The following is a 20,226-nucleotide window of genomic DNA, read 5'->3' as shown; positions in this document are numbered from 1 at the left end:
AATAGGTGTCATTAAAGAAAATGGCTCAAAGAAAAACTTTTTTTATGCATTCACCGTTTATTTCACATGTCTCAGAGCGTACAGAACAGACAAGGACACATGTCTGAACTCGCTTCAAAAGAAATTCTTTCACTCTCTGTCTCTTGTCAACCTGTAATCCAGTAGGCAAATTGTTCAAATTGTTTTTTACTGACATCACCTCAGTCATGTTCTTGCACATGGGAAAACTCTGTTGTAAAGGCCCAGCTAGATAAGTGTCCTGATTTTTCTCATTAGTAGATGCTTGCCTATTTAAAAGTTATTTTCATTTAAACGTCATTTAGACTAAAAGTAATAGATACACATAAAATATACTGCTCTTTAACGTGCAGAGGCAATGATACTTTAGTTTGGGGAAAGTATGACACCCTGTGGTGATTTAATGTACTCACACTGTGCGCATTTTTGACTTCATTTGTTTTGAATAGGAGGTTACTCACAAAATAAGGGACTTGATTTACGTGAGTTTTGGTCACAACTATGCTGTGTGACGATTTACGATTTACACAAATTACACCATGTCAAATAATGTGCCTTTTCTGTTCCTTTTTGAGAGTGTACGTGTGTGTCTGACTTTTATAGGCACATACATTTCCATTGTATTTAAAGGGGTCATGAAATGCTCTTTTTTTATAGTTTCATTATCCTCCCTGAGGTCCACTAATAATGTTATTAAAGTATTTTTTTTAACCAAAAGAGTCATACACCAGCGAAAAAAATAAATATTTATTCAGCGTGCATTGTGTGATTTTGATGAAATTCAGCTCTAAGTTTGGTAATGGGGGCTGATCACAATGATGCTGCTATTATTGGTCACGGTCATAGCGCCACCAACTGGCAGCAGGATGTATGGAACTTTAACAGAATTTGAACTATACCAGGATCTACACCGGACGTTATAATCCATGCTGCTGTACCATGGAAGAGTCCGTCATTTTTAATACCTGCTCCAGAGTGTTTTCCTTGCCAATTGTAACCATTTGGGTGGAGTCAAATCAGCTAACTTTTCTTGTTTATTAAGAAAAATGCATTTTTGAAAAACCAGATAGTAGCCTAAGCTTCACTTTTTATTGTTGAGTTGTTGTTATTGTAGGTTTTTCAAACTGAAATAGATTGATGGACAGACACTTCTGTGAGTATTTGTGGAGAAGAACCAGAAACAAAAAGTTGTAGGCCTACAAATAATATCTGACTGTCTTGCAAATTTGGCTTTGATGATCACAACATTTAACCATATAGATTAAAAATAAAGAAAATTAAACAAGACTACATGAGAATAAATGATTATAACACAATTATATATTGTGCATTAATAATTGTTTATAAAGTTTTTTAATTGAGTTTATTAAGTATGTAGTTCACTCACACTACTGTTAGATCTATCTATCTATCTATCTATCTATCTATCTATCTATCTATCTATCTATCTATCTATCTATCTATCTATCTATCTATCTATCTATCTATCTATCATCTATCTATCATCTATCTATCTATGTCTATCATCTCTCTATCTATCTATCTATCTATGTATCTATCTATCTATCATCTATCTATCTGTCATCTATCTATCTATCTATGTTTATCTATCATCTATCTATCTATCGTCTATCTATCTATGTCTATCTATCTATCTATGTATATCTATCTATCTATCATCTATCTATCTATCTATCATCTATCTATCATCTATCTATCTATGTCTATCATCTATCTATCTATGTCTATCATCTATCTATCTGTCATCTATCTATCTATCTATCTATCATCTATCTATCTATGTCTATCTATCTATCTATGTATATCTATCTATCTATCTATCTATCTATCTATCACTATATCTATCTATCTATCTATCTCTATGTCTATCTATCTATCTTCCTATCTATCATCTATCTATCTATCTCTATATCTATCTATCTATCTATCTATGTATCTATCTATCATCTATCTATCTGTCATCTATCTATCTATCTATGTTTATCTATCATCTATCTATCTATCGTCTATCTATCTATGTCTATCTATCTATCTATGTATATCTATCTATCTATCTATCATCTATCTATCTATCTATCTATCTATCTATCTATCTATCTATCTACCATCTATCTATCATCTATCTATCTATGTCTATCGTCTATCATCTATCTATCTGTCATCTATCTATCTATCTATCTATCATCTATCTATCTATGTCTATCTATCTATCTATGTATATCTATCTATCTATCATCTATCTATCTATCTATCACTATATCTATCTATCTATCTATCTATCTCTATGTCTATCTATCTATCTTCCTATCTATCATCTATCTATCTATCTCTATATCTATCTATCTATCTATCTAGCAATATATCTATCTATCATCTATCTATCTATCATCTATCTATATCTATTTCTATCTATCTATCATCTATCTATCTATGTCTATCTATCTATGTATATCTATGTATCTATCATCTATCTATCTATCTATCTGTCAATCTATCTATCTATCTATCTATCTATCTATCTATCTATCTATCTATCTCTATGTCTATCTATCTATCTTCCTATCTATCATCTATCTATCTATCTCTATATCTATCTATCTATCTATCTAGCAATATATCTATCTATCATCTATCTATCTATCTATCATCTATCTATATCTATTTCTATCTATTGTCTATCTATCTGTCTGTCTGTCTATCTATCTATCTATCTATCTATCTATCTATCTATCTATCTATCTATCTATCTATCTATCTCTATATCTATCTATCTATCATCTATCTATCTATTTCTATATATAACATCTATCTCTATATCTATCTATCTATCTATCTATCTATCTATCTATCTATCTATATCTATCATCTATCTATCTATATCTATCATCTATCTATCTATCTATCTATTTCTATATCTATCTATCTATCTATTTCTATATCTATCTATCTATCTGTCTGTCTGTCTGTCTGTCTGTCTGTCTGTCTGTCCTAAATTTGAAAGAGATTCCATGACAAACATTGTTTTGTTCACTTTGGTTCACGATTTAAATCTCCTCCTTCCCGGGGGACTTGTCAGTTTGATCCCCAGTCACTCACTTCTTCAACGTTTCCACTAGCTGAAGCTCCATGAGAGAAAACACACTCAATGCCACTGTGATGTTATTTTTGTTTGCTGACTTTGGAGGTCTTTGGCTTAGTGTTCTTCCCCTCTCTGTCTCCATTCAGTTTACATATTTCTTTCACCATAAATAATATAACTAAAGCAATAATCCATTTTATGAGTGTGTCAGTGGTATTCCCTTGGAGAGGCTAGATTGAATATATTACACAGTGGCCTGTAGTCATTTGAAAGACAGAAGGTTAACTCCTTTAAGAAAAAATATTTTTTAAATATCTAAATATTTGTTGCAGCTTAGCTTTAATAAAACAGTATATTTTTAAAAGATTATTTAAAACAAAACAAAAAATACAATAAAAGTTTGGAAAAAAATTGAACTAAACAAAATTTGCACTCCTAAAAGACATACAGTATAATAGGTGGCATGGATTTAAAAGCTCACATTCACATTTTTCAGAAGAAAAAAAAAATAAATAAAAACAAAAAGACTCAAATTATTCATAAATGATATTGTATGTACTGGCGACCTGTCCAGGGTGTCCCCCGCCTTTCGCCCAATGTTAGCTGGGATAGGCTTGTTGCATCAGTATATGTTATACTGCCTACAAATAATGCTTCACAGACCAGAGTCAGCAAAGATTTCAAATAAAAAAGATGATGGTAGCTATTTTGGAAAATTACATAACAAGATCTTCTACTTCCAGTACAGCATGAAAACTTTCATCATGAGACAGTAGACATCTGATGTAGATGATGATAGAGGCTTTAGAATGTCATGATTCGAATATGATATGTGCAGCATTATAAGGTTAAGGAGTTGCTAAAAATTTTTTAAGTAGAAACATGAAGGCAAAAGGGTCCTATAAGAGGAATGGGGGACCTCATTGTCACAGGGCCCTGATGAGGGGGGCTTATATAAGCTCTCACATATTTAAGCATATATAAACATTTGTTTTCAAAGTTGATGAGCCGCGAAACCTTGCAGCCCAGGGGCCTGTGGGTGGCACCAATTGTGTTTCATGAATTACTGAGCTCCTAAGCTTTAAGTGGGCAATTAGAATACTTACAAACCTAACAAATATTTAGCCTACATGAAATTAAGAGATCATTAATTAAAGCCTTTTGTTAGGGCAGGACAAGATCCATTTATTGCAACACCTTCAACCGATTTTAATGTTAAATAGCTACATTAAGACTGCAAGATAAACCCGTATCTGAATATGAATCATATTTAAGTATCTTGCTAGAAACTAATATAACGATATACAGTAAAAGTTAAGCTCAACAGACAACCTTAATTATAAGGTTGATTACTACAAAAAATAATTTCGACTCGTCACTCCATTTCTTAAAAAAAAAAAAAAAAAAAAAAGCCCAACATGAGGTTACAGTGAGGTATTTAGAATGGAAGTGAATGGGTCCAGTTTTTGGAGGATTTAAAGGCAGATGTGAACCTTTTTCTTTTTGAGCTTTTTGCTATTTTTAAAGAAAAGGAGGGCAACTTTTTATTTATTTATTTTTATTTTTATTTTTTTGGTAATCAACATTACAAAATATTCTGTTAATTGAGCTGAACTTGTTTTTATCCCAGAATATTCCTTCAATACATTAGGCAATATGATAAAAATAATTTTTACATTATTAATTAATTTTAGTTTATTAATTTTAATTTTTTATTAATTAATTTATTAAAATATCTTTTCATTAATTTATATAAAAAATGTAAAGTTACTCATGAAGGTTTATTATACATTAAGTAATGTTAATGTATACTACTTTTAAATGTAATTTATTTATTGAAACATTTATAGCTGAACACATTAGTATGTGTAGATTAAGTTTTATATGACAGTATACTATATAATAAATATATGGTAACACTTTACAATAAGGTTCCCTTTATATAACTTACATGAACAACATTAGTTAACATGAACTAGCAATGAACAATGCTTTTACAGCATTTATTATTCTTTGTTAATGTCAACTAATACAACTTTTGATTTAAAAAATGTATTACTATATGTTAACATTAGTTAATGCACTATGAACTAACTTGAACTAACAATTATCAATTGTATTCTTATTAACTGACATTAACAAAGATTAATAAATGCTGTAACAAATATTTTGTTTATTAATAGTTCATAATATCTAATGCATTAACACATTTTAACGAATGGAACTTTATTGTAAAGTGTTACCAAATATACATTACTGTAAAATGAGGCTATAATACATTGTTATTTCATGTGAACTATTGTATTAACTTATGGTAATGCACAACCTTATTACACAGTTTACAGTAAAAACAAGGGATTACAAATAAAATACCATTCCAGTTTACAATAATTTCAAATGCTTTTACACTCTGTTTAAAATCTGTTTTTATGAATCTTCTTTATGTTGTCCTCAACCTGATCTCACAAGATTTCGCCACAATAGAACAAGAAGTTATGCTCCCTCCAGTGAGAGATGCTTCCCTCGTGTTCTGTAGTTCCCAATGTGCCATTTGTTCATGTAAAAAAAAATCGTAACTTCAAACCCAAACCCCATGCCTAAACCTAATCTTAGAGTGTAACACCTTACCCTACCCAGAGCGTTAACGTGACCATGATATTATATTAAACGCCCTGATACTTAATACAGGTAGAAAGCGACACTTCCTGGTTCCAAACGTGTTTTCATGAAGCATATGTGATTGATTGATGTATAAAATGTACATTCCAGCACAAATTAAATCATAGTAGTGTGACTATAAGTACTCATGAGACTATGTTGTTGTCCTCCTTTGTTTAAAGTCTTACAGCAGGGTGAGCACCCAGAGGCCAGCAGCACACATGTGCATGACCCAATGCCTCCAACACGGTATTCTAGGCTCAGCTAAAAGGAAATTGCTTTAATCCAAAATTGGTTTGAAGCAATTTCCCTGGCCCCTTCCTTAAACAGTGCCAGATACGGGGACCACCTCAGCAGCCGCTCATGTAGGGGATGAATAGCAGACCTCAGTGTCCTCAGGGCATGCAAACTCTCTTTCCATATGCTGCCTAATTGGTTTAATTACTGTAATTATCTGCTGGGGTTCACATTGTGCAAGCAGGAACGATTAATGGCTTTGAGAACACATGCAGACAGGAGTAAAAGGAGAGTAGTAAAATGCTGAAGAACGCCAGTAGAAAGGGGGACGATAAAGTTTGAAAGGACTGTCATGGCCACTCAAGGACAAGGAAAAACAGAGCTAATTAGAAGAATGCTACAGAGAATGGAAAAAAGGGCTTGTGTTGTTGAACAAGTCATTATTTGACCTGAAACCCTACAACAACACTGTGAGACTTCAAGGGAAGCAATCATGCAAGTTTTTGTACCATTTGTTGCTGTCTTCTTTAAGGCATAAAGCGTAACAGAGCAGCAATGGGGACAATATTTCATTGTCAAGCTGTCAGTGTCTGAAAGAATCTTAAGTAAAGCACACTGATAGATGAGTTACAGTCTAGCAAGCATAATTAACCAAACTACATAGTCCTGCACAATGTTAAAATGCAGATAAGCTGTGTTAAAGATAAACAAATCTTGTTTAGCCACAGTAACAAATGTATACGTGTCACACGTAGATAAATGTGTTTCCATGGGGAATCATCACCAATAACAGACAAAACAAACATACGTTATGAAATGTTAACATTGTAAGGAATGGAGGTGCTGTTGGTATCTTCATTCAAGCAACCAAGCAGTAAATGTGTAATTATATTTCTTAGTATATATACAATATAGCATGGTGTAATTGCAAGGCTATCTGCTATATACTATATATATATATATATATATATATATATATATATATATATATATATATATATATATTGGCACCCTTGGTAAATATGAGCAAAGAAGTCTGTGAAAATGTCTTTAATGTTTATCCTTTTTCTTTGCTCATATTTCCCAAGGGTGCCAATACGTTTGGCCACAACTGTATATTCATAACGTCATTGATTTTCAAAATATGCTGTAATGAAGAGCGTTTTCAAATGAAAAAGTATTAGTGTGGATGTGGCCTTGTAGTTTATTTTCAGATATTTGTTTTTAATATATATTGTCAAATACATAATTCTAATGGGCCAGATGTTGCATTCTGTGGTCAAAATTGCTGTTTGATGACCATTAAACTGTATAATTGACTGTTTGCCTGGCAAGCCATTTCCTATGCGTAGCTGTGCTGGCCAATGTCTCTCATTTCACTCTGTGGTCTCTTCTTAAAATAATTTAATAATAATTTCATGTTCTTGTATATATTTATTTGGCAAGTAGACATGCAATAAGCAAGATAATGTACAGTTAGACAGTAATTATTGTAAAATAAACCACTTTAGGGTTATTCCAAACCCTATATAACCATGAAAGGGTTTATTTTGTGCTTCTATCTGACACACTGTATATTATCGTTTGCAGTACATATTATACACATTCATTTGTGTTTCTATTTGTTTTGAGCTCAAACATGGTGGCCTTTGCTCACAACTACATTTGAAAAACATGTCAAACATTATGCAGTCTACATTCAGCATGTGTCTAGATTGTACTGAAAAGAACCTACATAAACATTCATTGGTTTGAAACAAAGCACAAAGTGGCACACAAGTTAAATTAGTTGCTAAAACACCAGTAATGAAGCAACAAAATCTGATGAGTTTGAAAGTGTGAAAAAGTCCCATGAGGACAAACAGAACAGTGTATAGAGGAGAAAGAGAGGAGAGAGTGTGAAACAGAGAGAAAAACTGAGTGAGGAAGACCAATATAGCCCCAAATTGGAGGATGTGTTTTTGGTCAGAAACCCATCCCTAAAATTAGCCATGGATGTAAATTCCACAACGCTTCTAGCTTTGTGTGCGCAGATGAAAAAGAGGATGATGGAAAAGACAAGAAATACATTTAAAAGGAAAAGTTGTGTTTGAACAGTATTATGATGATTTTTACAATGGGTGTTCTTTAAAGAGCGGGGACATTTTCAAAGCCACTCTAAAGGAGGAGGAAACCCAAATATGAAAGCCACAGGCCCACACAGGCCATTTCACCATTAAAGTGAAATCATGTGTACAATGCATAAAGCACCACAGTCCAGCCTTCAACACAGTCCTCACCTATGCTATTGTAGTCTGAAATTTAAAGTTGGAAAAGACACATTCATACATTCAGAGAAAAATGTGTCTCACATGACTAACATTCTTCAGAAACAAAGTTTTTCTTAACTGCTTATGTAACGATATACAGGTATATGTATATCTTTACTGTATAATATATATATATAATGTAGTTTTATTGACATGTGCTGGTCCTTTAAAAATATATTTCCCTTATTTCAGCAACAATATTTTAAAAACATCAAACAACCAAATGTGTCACAGAGGGATGTCTGGGAACATCTTTTAACTTTTTCTCTGTAAATTATAAGGTTTTACAAACTTTACTTACAAACAAAAACGTAATTTTAACAATATTTTACTGTAAAAAAAAAAACTGTAGTATTTCTTTATTTACAAAATGTACAATAACATAATACACTCGTATCTAAAAAAAAATATTTTAACTGCTTTATAGTATAATTACAGGCATTGTTTTGTAAAATGAATATAAAGTTTCACCATATATAGTAACTTATGGTTTTACTGTAGCATTTATACATTCTTTTGCATTCAAAATATCTTTTAAAGTGTACACACTCTGACGTACATGAGGCATATATTACGTAAAATTACAAGAGATGAAGAAAAATCTCATGGCCATTCTGGTTTTTGATCTGTCTGCACAAAACTCTTCCAGGCCAGTGATGCAGGTACAGCTTAACAAAAGATGACGTTAATGCATAGACATGGTAGACAACGTAGACATGCAGACATAAAGGTCAATAAAAAAGGAACGCAGGACGCTTTGTTCACATGCCCTACCTGTTTGACTCTCATGATGGTACTGCATTCTTCTGCCAGCTTCCCCTTTCTGATTATTTTCGTATATAAATATTTACAATCCAGCCCTGACATTTCCACCTTATCAAAAGGGTACATTAGTGGCATTGTTACCTGCATCACTCAACAGCTGCTGATGAATTCAATACTCTGGGCGCCAGACAAAAGCCTCTTTAATTTGGGTTCAGTGAGGCTGCGGTTATGGACAGGAGGGGCAAAACTGAGAACAAAGTAAATCATCTTCCAAGGGTTATAAGGTTCATTGGTTTCTGTCATAGTTTACAGATGGACTGCAAACCAGCAACTAATTAAATAAGGGCTCCTTCGACCAATTAGATAATGCAGTCATGCAAAGCTTCTAGCTTCCTTGAGTACATTAGAGATGCCTTGACTAGATCAGTACAGCACAGCTTAATGCACTACAATGAAGCAAAGATTTGGAGCACCAATGTGATTCTGCTTTTCTATTCTCTTGTCTCTAGTTACTAAAGAAACAAATGGCAAATCAAAAAGAGACACTGAATTCAAAGGATACAACGATTTTATTGTGACTGAAAGACAAAATTCCATTACAAATAAATCCCAGTTCAGTGTTGTTAAGACAATAAATAGAAAGAAAAAATAAATATACTATTAAATAAGGTACAAAACAATTGGCCCAATTAAACTGGTTTTTGTTTGTGTGGAAATATGTCCAAGAGTGGAGTCTGTATGTTGTACTGAGCTTTTCAAATATCATTAAAGTTTGAAAAAATTTAATTCAGAGCAGTCTGAAACATAAATCAAGTGTCAAAACCAAGACCAAAATTTAAATATGTCCCTTTTCAAGCGTGGGGTTCCCGACATCATTACAGTTAGCCAGTATCAAATTCCTAAACTACACTTTATGAAGGACAAGATCAACTGCAAACAAAACACTAAATATGTCATTTCAAAATATGGAAGAGCCCATCTGCATTCAGCGTCTAGAAATATTAAGAAAATTTAAAGTGATAGTTCACCCAAAAATTACTTTTACTCACCCTTATGCCTTCCCAGACTTACTTTCTTCAGCTGAGCTCAACGATTTTTAAAAGAATATCTCAGCTCTGTAGGTCCATACAATCCAAAAGAATGGTGGCCAGAACTTTGAAGTTCCAAAAAGACCATAAAGGCAGCAAAAAAGTGATCTATAAGACTCCAGTGGTTAAATCCTTATCTTCAGAAGCAATATGATAGGTTTGTGTGAGAAACAGATCAACATTCAAGCCCTTTTTTACTATAAATCCCTTTTATTTTAAATTCTTCTTTTGTTTTTGGCGATTCGTGTTCTTCATACATATCGCCTCCTACTGGGCAGTGAGGAGAATTTATAGTAAAAAAAGGACTTAAATATATCTGTTTCCTATCATATCGCTTCTGAAGCCGCTGGAGTTGTATGGATCACTTTAATGCTGCCTTTATATTCTTTTTGGAACTTCAAAGTTCTGGCCATCATTCACTTGCATTGTATGGACCTACAGAGCTGAAATATTCTTCTAAAAATCTTTTTGTTTTTTCAGCAGAAGAAAGAAAAGTCATACACATCTGGGATGACATTAGGGTGAGTAAATGTTGAAAGAATCTTCATTTTTGGGTGAACTGTCCCTTTAAGGAGGAACTGCAATATTATCCAATACAATAAGTGGCTTTAGTTAAGAAAGTTAAGGACATTAGGTATCTGATTGTATCCTTTGTAAATAGAACTACTCCTAATCTTTTTTTTTTTTTTTTATAATGTTAAATCATTAACAGACCTTTCCATACAAGAGGGACTCATTTCTACACTTCTATTTGAAACCATATTGAAGTTGATCCTGTAAGTCTCAGGATATAATCAAGGAAGGTCAATGCGTAGCATAGCATTTCATCCCAGCATATCTTGTATCAGTTAATCATAAACCGAAACTGCCAAAGATAGTCAATACAATTCGCAGCTCTAGGCAACTATGCTTTAATCTGCTGATACAGAATGAATAACAGATCATGGTGTATCAACCACATATCCCAGTAAACATAACTGTGTGTAGACTTCTTGTGATCATTTCCTTACTTTGGAAGGATTGTCGCTCGGTGCAAATATCTCAAAGTCAAAACCATGCATTTGTTTTCCCGTTTCCGTGCATGTATTCCCTTTTGATTTCATCCGATGTGACACTTTATAGGTCTGCGTGCCAAAATCTGTCCCATAACCTTTTTTAATTTCATTTTGTCATTTTGTGTGCATGGTGTTTCCTTCCATCCTGAATGCCATCATGGCAGTAACCTTCCATAATGATAAGGGATGAGACAGCCCGCATGTGTCAGTGCTGCTGCGAAGACTTCGGATTTAAGTGCTATTTCATGGTGATGCCTCCTCTCCTCTTGTTTGTAGAGAAAATTTTGAATTTAAGGAAAGACTGGCTGCTCCATTTCATTTAAACCAGAGACTTTAGACTTGATGGTTCAAAGCATATAGCACTGAGAGTGTAATTGCAAAGCAAGCGTCATCAATCAAGGCCAGCTCAAGCCTTGATAGAAACCAGAGAGCATTACAATCACCTTGATCTCAGTGGAACATCTCTAAGTCTCAAGTTAAACCCATAACCACCAGCTTTGATTCCACATTTCAGCTGGTAGTGAAAGGCCTGTTTGTATATGTCTTCCATAGCACCAAACTAATGCTTAAATTTCAGTCAAGCACAAGGCATTTCTCTAAGAGACCATGCAATGCGAATTCCCCCACAAAACCATTGGAGGAGCCACGTTTGTGTTTGGCTATAAGATCAGAGTAGACTAGCTTTGACCGTTCTCTGTCAAAATTAAGCATGCATATGAAAATAAACAAATTAAAAAAACAAAAAACTAAAGAAATTGCTATACTTTTCTCTAAAAAATATAAACATATGCATATGGTAAAAATATATAAAATGTATGTGGTTTGATTCAGACATCAATAGCTTCTTGATTGTTTTACACATTTTCAATACTCCCCCCTCCATTTTTGATCAGTACATCAAATCAAAGTCTCCATGGCTCTGAGAGTCCATCTTGATAGGCTGGAGGGTTGTGGCCTGGTCAAGGGCTGTCCCTGCAGTCCAATCCCAAGGCAGTTTAGAGTTCATTCAGTCTACAGCCAGAGGGTTTGGTCCCTTTGGTGTATTTCAAAGACAGTTCACACAGCAAACACACTCAGGGTGCTGGTTTGGTCCTTAAGTCCCAAGATGCTGTAGGCAATCCTCTTTAAATGCCCTGGAAGACGTACTCCAATGTTACGGATATCCCTGAGAAGTGAAGAAAAAAGGCGTGTGAGAATGGGTGGGAGCTAGAAAATTACACATAATCTCATCTCTCAAAAGGTAATTTTGAGGGAGGCCACGCACACAAGCATCGCTCAACAGATGGCATGTTATACAGGTCCTAATTGCATTTTTAATTAGCGCCTTGATGATTTAACAAGGATTCCCTACACCCACCATGAATCAGAGCTGGCAGCCACAGCCAGTGGAGAAACTTGTAAATAGTTTCTGGTTTGAAAGAGTGCAACCAGATGACACCAAATGGAACACTTGTCCATAAAATAAAACAAAAACTAAAAAGAAAAAAGGACAAACACATCAAAGACATTTCTGGTTGTCCACACAAAGTTCACCAAAGCTTCCATCCAAGCTTGAAACACCCACAGGATCTGAGCCAAAGGTCTCAGGGCTAGAAGCTACACTGTTTCCACAGAGTCACCCACTCTATTCATATATCCCAACCCCTTCATCAGTCAAACTGCCTCCTCCGTGAGGTCCAACACTGTTGTCTTTACCTCCACATTCCCTGCAGGAAAATCTAGCTTAAGCTGGTTTTAGAACATGATTGCTGGTTTCTAGCTGGTTGAAACTGGTCATCGGTTGGTCCAAGTAGCAGGTGCACATCTTGGACCAGCAATAAACCAGCCTAAAAGGCATATTGCAAAGAAAGTGAATGGTGACTGAGACTGTCATTGTGTTGAACATCTCATGTTCCATGGAAGAAAGTCAGTCCTACAGGTTTGGAACAACATGAGAACGAGTAAATGATGACATGTTTTTCCTTTTTAGATTAACTAACCCTTTTAAAGTTGTCAAGCTGGTTTTAGGAATATCGTAGATGGTCCAAGTTGGTCCAAACTGGCCACTAACTGGTCCTAGCTGGTAAAAACTGGTAATTGGCTTGGACCATACCATCTTAAATGCATAGTTTACCCCAAAAAATTATATTCCGTCATTGTTCTGTCATTATTATTCTCTTAGTTTGAGTTACCATTCACTCTCATTGCATTTCAATGCATTGACAGTGAATGGTGACGGACACTGTTATTCTGTTGAACTTATTTTGTCTTGCATAGAAGGAAAAAATTCATACAGGTTTGGAACAACATAAGGATGAGTAACTGATGACAGAATTTTCCTTTTAGCATTAACTAACCCATTAAAAGTGGTTAAGCTGGTTTTTGGAATATGGTAGATGGTCCTAGCCGATCAAAACTTGTCATCGGCTGGTCCAAGTAGTGGGCAGACCACCTTGGACTAGCAAAAACCTGCTTAAAAGGCATAGTTCATATATATAACAAACGTTTTTGATTACCGAGACCATCATTCTGCCGAACATCTCCTTTTTTGTTTCATGCAAGTAAGTAAGTAATACGGATTTGGTACAAAAATTAGTAAACATTGAGAGAATTTCTCTTTAAAGTGGTCAAGCTAGTTTTGGAACATAGTAGCTGGTCGACTATCCAATGACCAGCTTGAACCTGCTAGAAAACAGTTAAAATTTTCCAAAACAACAACTAGTTTGAGGTGGATTTTTCTAGCAGGGTCTGAGCATTCTTGTCTACCATTACTTCTCTCTTTTATCTCTCAAGTCCTGTCTTTTAAATCCAATCCTGTTGATTTGAGAGAGAGAAGCCGCATAGCCTCATGAGCCCAGCAGGCAGGAACAGTGGTTACTGGCTGCAGTGGAAGCACAGGCCTCAACTAGTGCTGTTGGTAAAGGGAGGGATGAGAGAGTCTGGCGAACAGTGGGAGGAAGGGAGGGAAAGCATGCCACAATCCACCACATCCAGGCCACTAAAAAATAAGCCTATTCTTTCTTTCTTGACACAGTCTTTTCCAATCAAGCTTGCCTCACCTAATAGAATTTTAAGGTTTATACGTTTTATTATATGAAAATGTCATTAACGTCTTAAGGCGTTTACGCCAAAAAGTCTTGTAAGACGGTTAAATAGTTATTCCTATTTTTACTTGGTTTCCACGTTGGCCAGATGCAGTAAATCATAAATGGTCTGTGGCCGTGCAAGCTTATCCTTGTAACCAGAGCATACATTTGAGTTACATTCAATTACTGGATCCCTAAAGCAAAACATGGAAAATATTTGTATGTTCTTCAAGAATTATTAAACGTTATAGATACCATCTTATTTAAATACGATCTTGTCCTGGACAATAATCCTCAGCATAGGCTGTTTCTGATTCTATGCCACAAGGAAAACAGTTCTCCAAATGCACAAAATTCTTTCACAAATTCCCATAACTCTCAGTTACAAATTATGTTCATCTGGGAGCATTTTGTTTAAAGGACAATTTTCATAAAACCTCACAAGTTGTGTACTATACAAGCTGGCCTAGTGAAAAGATGGCAAAATAGGATTTTACACAATAAACAGTGATATATTATTTGCACCTAGAGCTAAATTTATGTGTAATACATGTTTTTAATTGGTCTGCCAAACATAATGTGTTAACTTATGAGGTTAAACATATTTAATGTTCCTAAATATATTTATATGTTAACTTTTCCGTAGCTCACCTCTCATTTATCAGTAAATTATGAAAAAAGGCCTTCTTAAAGGAATATTCTGGGTTCAATATAAATTAAGCTCAATCAACACCATTTGTGGCATAATATTGATAGACAAAAGTAATTTTGACTTGTCCTTCCTAATTCTAGGGCATTAATAAAACATCTGTCACATATTTAGCCTTTTTCCTTAAAAGAGCAACTGAATGCATTGAAAAGGAAAAGATATATATATATATATATATATATATATATATATATACACACACACACACACACACACACACACACACACACACACACACACACACACATACACACACACACACACTCACCTAAAGGATTATTAGGAACACCTGTTCAATTTCTCATTAATGCAATTATCTAATCAACCAATCACATGGCAGTTGCTTCAATGCATTTAGGGGTGTGGTCCTGGTCAAGACAATCTCCTAAACTCCAAACTGAATGTCAGAATGGGAAAGAAAGGTGATTTAAGCAATTTTGAGCGTGGCATGGTTGTTGGTGCCAGATGGGCCGGTCTGAGTATTTCACAATCTGCTCAGTTACTGGGATTTTCACGCACAACCATTTGTAGGGTTTACAAAGAATGGTGTGAAAAGGGAAAAACATCCAGTTTTCGGCAGTCCTGTGGGCAAAAATGCCTTGTTGATGCTAGAGGTCAGAGGAGAATGGGCCGACTGATTCAAGCTGATAGAAGAGCAACTTTGCCTGAAATAACCACTCGTTACAACCGAGGTATGCAGAAAAGCATTTGTGAAGCCACAACAAGCACAACCTTGAGGCGGATGGGCTACAACAGCAGGAGACCCCACCAGGTACCACTCATCTCCACTACAAATAGGAAAAAGAGGCTACAATTTGCAAGAGCTCACCAAAATTGGACAGTTGAAGACTGGAAAAATGTTGCCTGGTCTGATGAGTCTCGATTTCTGTTGAGACATTCAGATGGTAGAGTCAGAATTTGGCTTAAACAGAATGAGAACATGGATCCATCATGCCTTGTTACCACTGTGCAGGCTGGTGGTGGTGGTGTAATGGTGTGGGGGATGTTTTCTTGGCACACTTCAGGCCCCTTAGTGCCAATTTGGCATCGTTTAAATGCCACGACCTACCTGAGCATTGTTTCTGACCATGTCCATCCCTTTATGGCCACCATGTACCCATCCTCTGATGGCTACTTCCAGCAGGATAATGCACCATGTCACAAAGCTTGAATCATTTCAAATTGGTTTCATGAACATGACAATGAGTTCACTGTACTAAAATGGCCCCCACAGTCACCAGATCTCAACCCAATAGAGCATCTTTGGGATGTGGTGGAACGGAGCTTCAGTGCCCTGGATGTGCATCCCACAAATCTCCATCACTGCAAGATGCTATCCTATCAATATGGGCCAACATTTCTAAAGAATGCTTTCAGCACCTTGTTGAATCAATGCCACGTAGAATTAAGGCAGTTCTGAAGGCGAAAGTGGGTCAAACACAGTATTAGTATGGTGTTCCTAATAATCCTTTAGGTGAGTGTATATATATATATTTTTGTTGATGGTCTTAGCTGGTTTAAGCTGGTTTCCCAGTCTGACAAGCTGAGAAGTGCCCAAAACCCCATTAAAACCAGCCAATTGACCAGCCTGACCAGGCTTGGAGACCAGCTAAGACCAACCAACCAACTGGTTTTAGACATTTTTGTTTCAGAAAGTTAACACACACACACACACACACACACACACAAAAAAAAAATTATAATAATAAAAATAATACTTTTTACTTCTATGAGAGAAGAAAGCAAGTGTGTAAAAATGCATTATGGACTGTCTGTGATCTCATCTAATTGTTCACTGCAGCTCTTCACTTCTATTGGGTGCTAAAGGCACAGAATTATGGGGACTCTGTGTAACTCACTCGCTCTTCATCTGCAGCACCTGCTCCATGCTGACAATGCCGGCTATGGTGAAGTTCTCATTGTACTGGCTCATCTTGATGGACTCCAGCCACTCCAGCACAGACCTGAAAGGAGAACCATCTGAGCCACTGGTGCTGGGAAGCCGAATGGAAACTCTGACAAGGACAGAACACAAATACATTCAGCAAACCACGCAGTGAGTTTTTTTTGGCTTTCCCTTGATGTAATTGTTGGGTGGGAGAAGTACAGTACACTTCAAGAGAAAACCTGTCTGTTCAGTTTTATAATCTGATAAAGATATGAAACAGTCATATGAAACAGATATTTTACCCTCTTGCACACATACAGTGTGATAAACATCAGAATGTCAAACCATTCTGAGGGCCCATTGGTACATGGTGCTTGTCTTAACTTCACCAAGGAATGACACCATTTGAGTTTCTTGAACTAATTCAGAATTGTGTAATAGATGTTGCATGCCTCAACTTCTTGCTGTTCATGTTTTGAAAGCTTCATACAAGTCATTGTAAGAATTCAGAGAATAGTAGCTCCAAAAAGCTCCATTTGGACACTTAAGGTATGCTTAAAAATGTAGGAATGTCAATGCATTTGAAAAAACTAAAACATAAAAGCCATGTATAATTTGTGTTAATCAATTTACTTCATTCAAAGTGTAATAAAGTGCTTAATTGTTCTAAATGAAGTATTTGGACACTTCATGGTTTTCAACTGTTAGTGTAACATAACTATAGTTAATGTGTTGAACTACATTACTCTGCCATCAGACATTTGTGTGAATTTGAGGGGAACTGACTAAAAACCACCTCGACACATTGAGTTGGTTAAAAGTGAGATTTGGGTTTGTGCTGTGCTCCTACCGAGGGTCAAAGTCTGCAATGGCCTTGAGAGAATCTGGGCTCTTGAGGAGTTTGTCCAGTAGGCTGACAATGTCACCGAAGCGTGGCCGCTTGGAGCGATCTTGGAGCCAGCACTGTAACATCAGCTGATACACAGCAGAGGGGCAGTCCATCGGAGCAGGGAGCCGGAAAGCCTCATTAATAGCCTTCATTACCTAGCAAAGGACAGCACAAATACTCAGATCCAAGACATTTTGTTCATATGATGATGATCATTCTGCAGATACACTAAGTTACTGTTCAAAGCTGGTGTGGTGTGGCCTGAATGTACCTCATGGTTACTCATGTCCCAGTAGGGCCTCTCTCCAAAGGCCATGACTTCCCACATGACAATGCCAAAACTCCACACATCACTGGCTGATGTGAATTTCCTGTAAGCTATGGCCTCAGGAGCAGTCCAGCGAATAGGAATTTTACCTCCCTATTGGAAAAACCATACAAACAATTCAGGACAGCCCTTGTAATTTCTGAAAATCCAGAAAAAATAACCAGGTTTTAACCAAATAAAGACATCTGGAGGTAGGCACAGCTTCAGAGAACATTCTAACCACAAATGTATTGAACGTCTCTTTGAACTTACACTGGTGGTGTAGGTTCCTTCAGGGTCATCCTCCAAAACACGTGACAAACCGAAGTCAGACACCTTGCACTCCAGGTTACAGTTGACCAAGATGTTGCGGGCAGCCAGATCCCTGTGTACATAGCTCATGTCTGAGAGATATTTCATTCCGGCTGCAATGCCACGAAGCATGCCTACCAACTGGAAGGACGACATCTCGCCATCATGATCCTTAAAAAAAAATCTGATTTTAATTATTCTATTTTTCTTGTGAAACTGACAAAAGGAAATTCAGACTAACTTATCGGATTTATTAAATCCCTTGAGATGACATGCTATTGTCATCTGTCATAATTCTGCTGTCTCCAGCAATTAATTTGACAAACGTACCCTCAGGTATTTGTCGAGAGCGCCATTTTCCATGTACTCCGTCACAATCATGGCATGCTTGACTACAAAAAAGAAACAGACAAAAGGTACAGAGTTGATTTACAACATAAAAGGCAAATACCAATTCCCCTGAAATACATTCAGAAGTAACAACACTTTTTCTTTATTGTAATGCATTTATTAAAATATTTTAAAAACATTAGATGATCTAATTTAATTTCTCTTTACTTTTTAATAATTACAATTTATTTATTAAACCATTTTAAAATAATTATAATACAATATTTTAATTTCAAAACTACTTTTAAATAATGTATTTATACAATTTAGAAATAAATGTATTCATACAATATATATATATATAATTTATTTATAAAATGTATTATTATATAATTACAGTTGAAATCAGAAGTTTATATACACCTTAGCCAAATGCATTTAAACACAATTCCTGACATTTAATCTTAGAAAACATTCCCTGCCTTTCGTCAGTTAGTATCACTACTTTATTTTAAGAAGGTGAAATGTCAGAATAATAGTAGATAGACTACATATTTCTTTCATCACATTCCCAGTGGGTCAGACATTTACATACACTTTGTTAATAGTTGGTAGCACTGCCTTTAAATTGTTTAACTTGGGTCAAACATTTTAGGTATTCTTCCACAAGCTTCTCACAATAAGTTGCTGGACTTTTGGCCCATTCCTCCAGACAGAATTGGTGTAACCGAGTCAAGTTTGTAGGCCTCCTTGCTCACACACGCTTTTTCAGTTCTGCCCACAAATTTTCTGTCAGACTGATTTCAGGGCTTTGTGATGGCCACTCCAATACCTTGACTTTGTTGTGCTTAAGCCATTTGGCCACAATTCAGGAGGTATGCCTGGGGGAATTTAACATTTATCCATCCACTTCCCGGCTGATGTCTTGAGATGTTGCTTAAATATATCTTCATATTTTCCTTCCTCATGATGCCATCTATTTTGTAAAGTGCACCAGTCCCTCCTGCAGCAAAGCAACCACACAACATGATGCTGCCACCCCCATGCTTCACGGTTGGTATGATGTTCTTTGGCTTGCAAGCCTCACCCTTTATCCTCCAAACATAACAACAGTCATTATGGCTAAAGTTCCATTTTTGTTTCATCCGACCAGAGGACATTTTCCAAAAAAGTAAGATCTTTGTCCTCATGTGCACTTGCAAACTGTAGTCTGTCTTTTGGAGTGGCAGTTGGCTGTTTTGGAGCAGTGGCTTCTTCTTTGCTGAGCAGCCTTTCAGGTTATGTTGATACAGGACTAGTTTTACTGTGGATATAGATACTTGTCAATCTGGTTCCTCCAGCATCTTTACAATGTCCTTTGCTGTTGTTCTGGGATTGATTTGCACTTCTCGCACCAAACTATCTTCATTTTTAGTAGACAGAATGCATCTCCTTTCTGAGCGGTATGATGGCTGCGTGGTCCCATGGTGTTTATACTTGTGTACTATTGTTTGTAC

At 35.8% G+C, this 20,226-nt stretch overlaps 1 protein-coding gene across 1 annotated transcript in view; it reads right to left on the bottom strand.

Annotated features, from left to right (window-relative positions):
* Positions 1–9,643: 9,643 nt before the first annotated feature.
* The window catches only part of LOC127619230 (ephrin type-A receptor 2-like), a 36,496-nt gene continuing 25,913 nt past the window's right edge, over positions 9,644–20,226 (bottom strand). The window contains exons 12-17 of the mRNA XM_052092049.1: positions 18,731–18,792; positions 18,362–18,571; positions 18,053–18,202; positions 17,743–17,936; positions 16,864–17,019; positions 9,644–12,395 (exon numbers count right to left, since the gene is read on the bottom strand). Coding sequence (XP_051948009.1) covers positions 12,287–12,395; positions 16,864–17,019; positions 17,743–17,936; positions 18,053–18,202; positions 18,362–18,571; positions 18,731–18,792 — 881 coding nt within the window. The 3' untranslated portion in view covers positions 9,644–12,286. The remainder of the gene's footprint in view (positions 12,396–16,863; positions 17,020–17,742; positions 17,937–18,052; positions 18,203–18,361; positions 18,572–18,730; positions 18,793–20,226) is intronic.

This window comes from Xyrauchen texanus, chromosome 25 (assembly GCF_025860055.1).
Source record: "Xyrauchen texanus isolate HMW12.3.18 chromosome 25, RBS_HiC_50CHRs, whole genome shotgun sequence".
NCBI classification, from domain to species: Eukaryota; Metazoa; Chordata; class Actinopteri; order Cypriniformes; family Catostomidae; genus Xyrauchen; species Xyrauchen texanus.
Note: the sequence above shows the minus strand (reverse complement) of the source record. Positions and strands in the feature narration are given on the sequence as shown.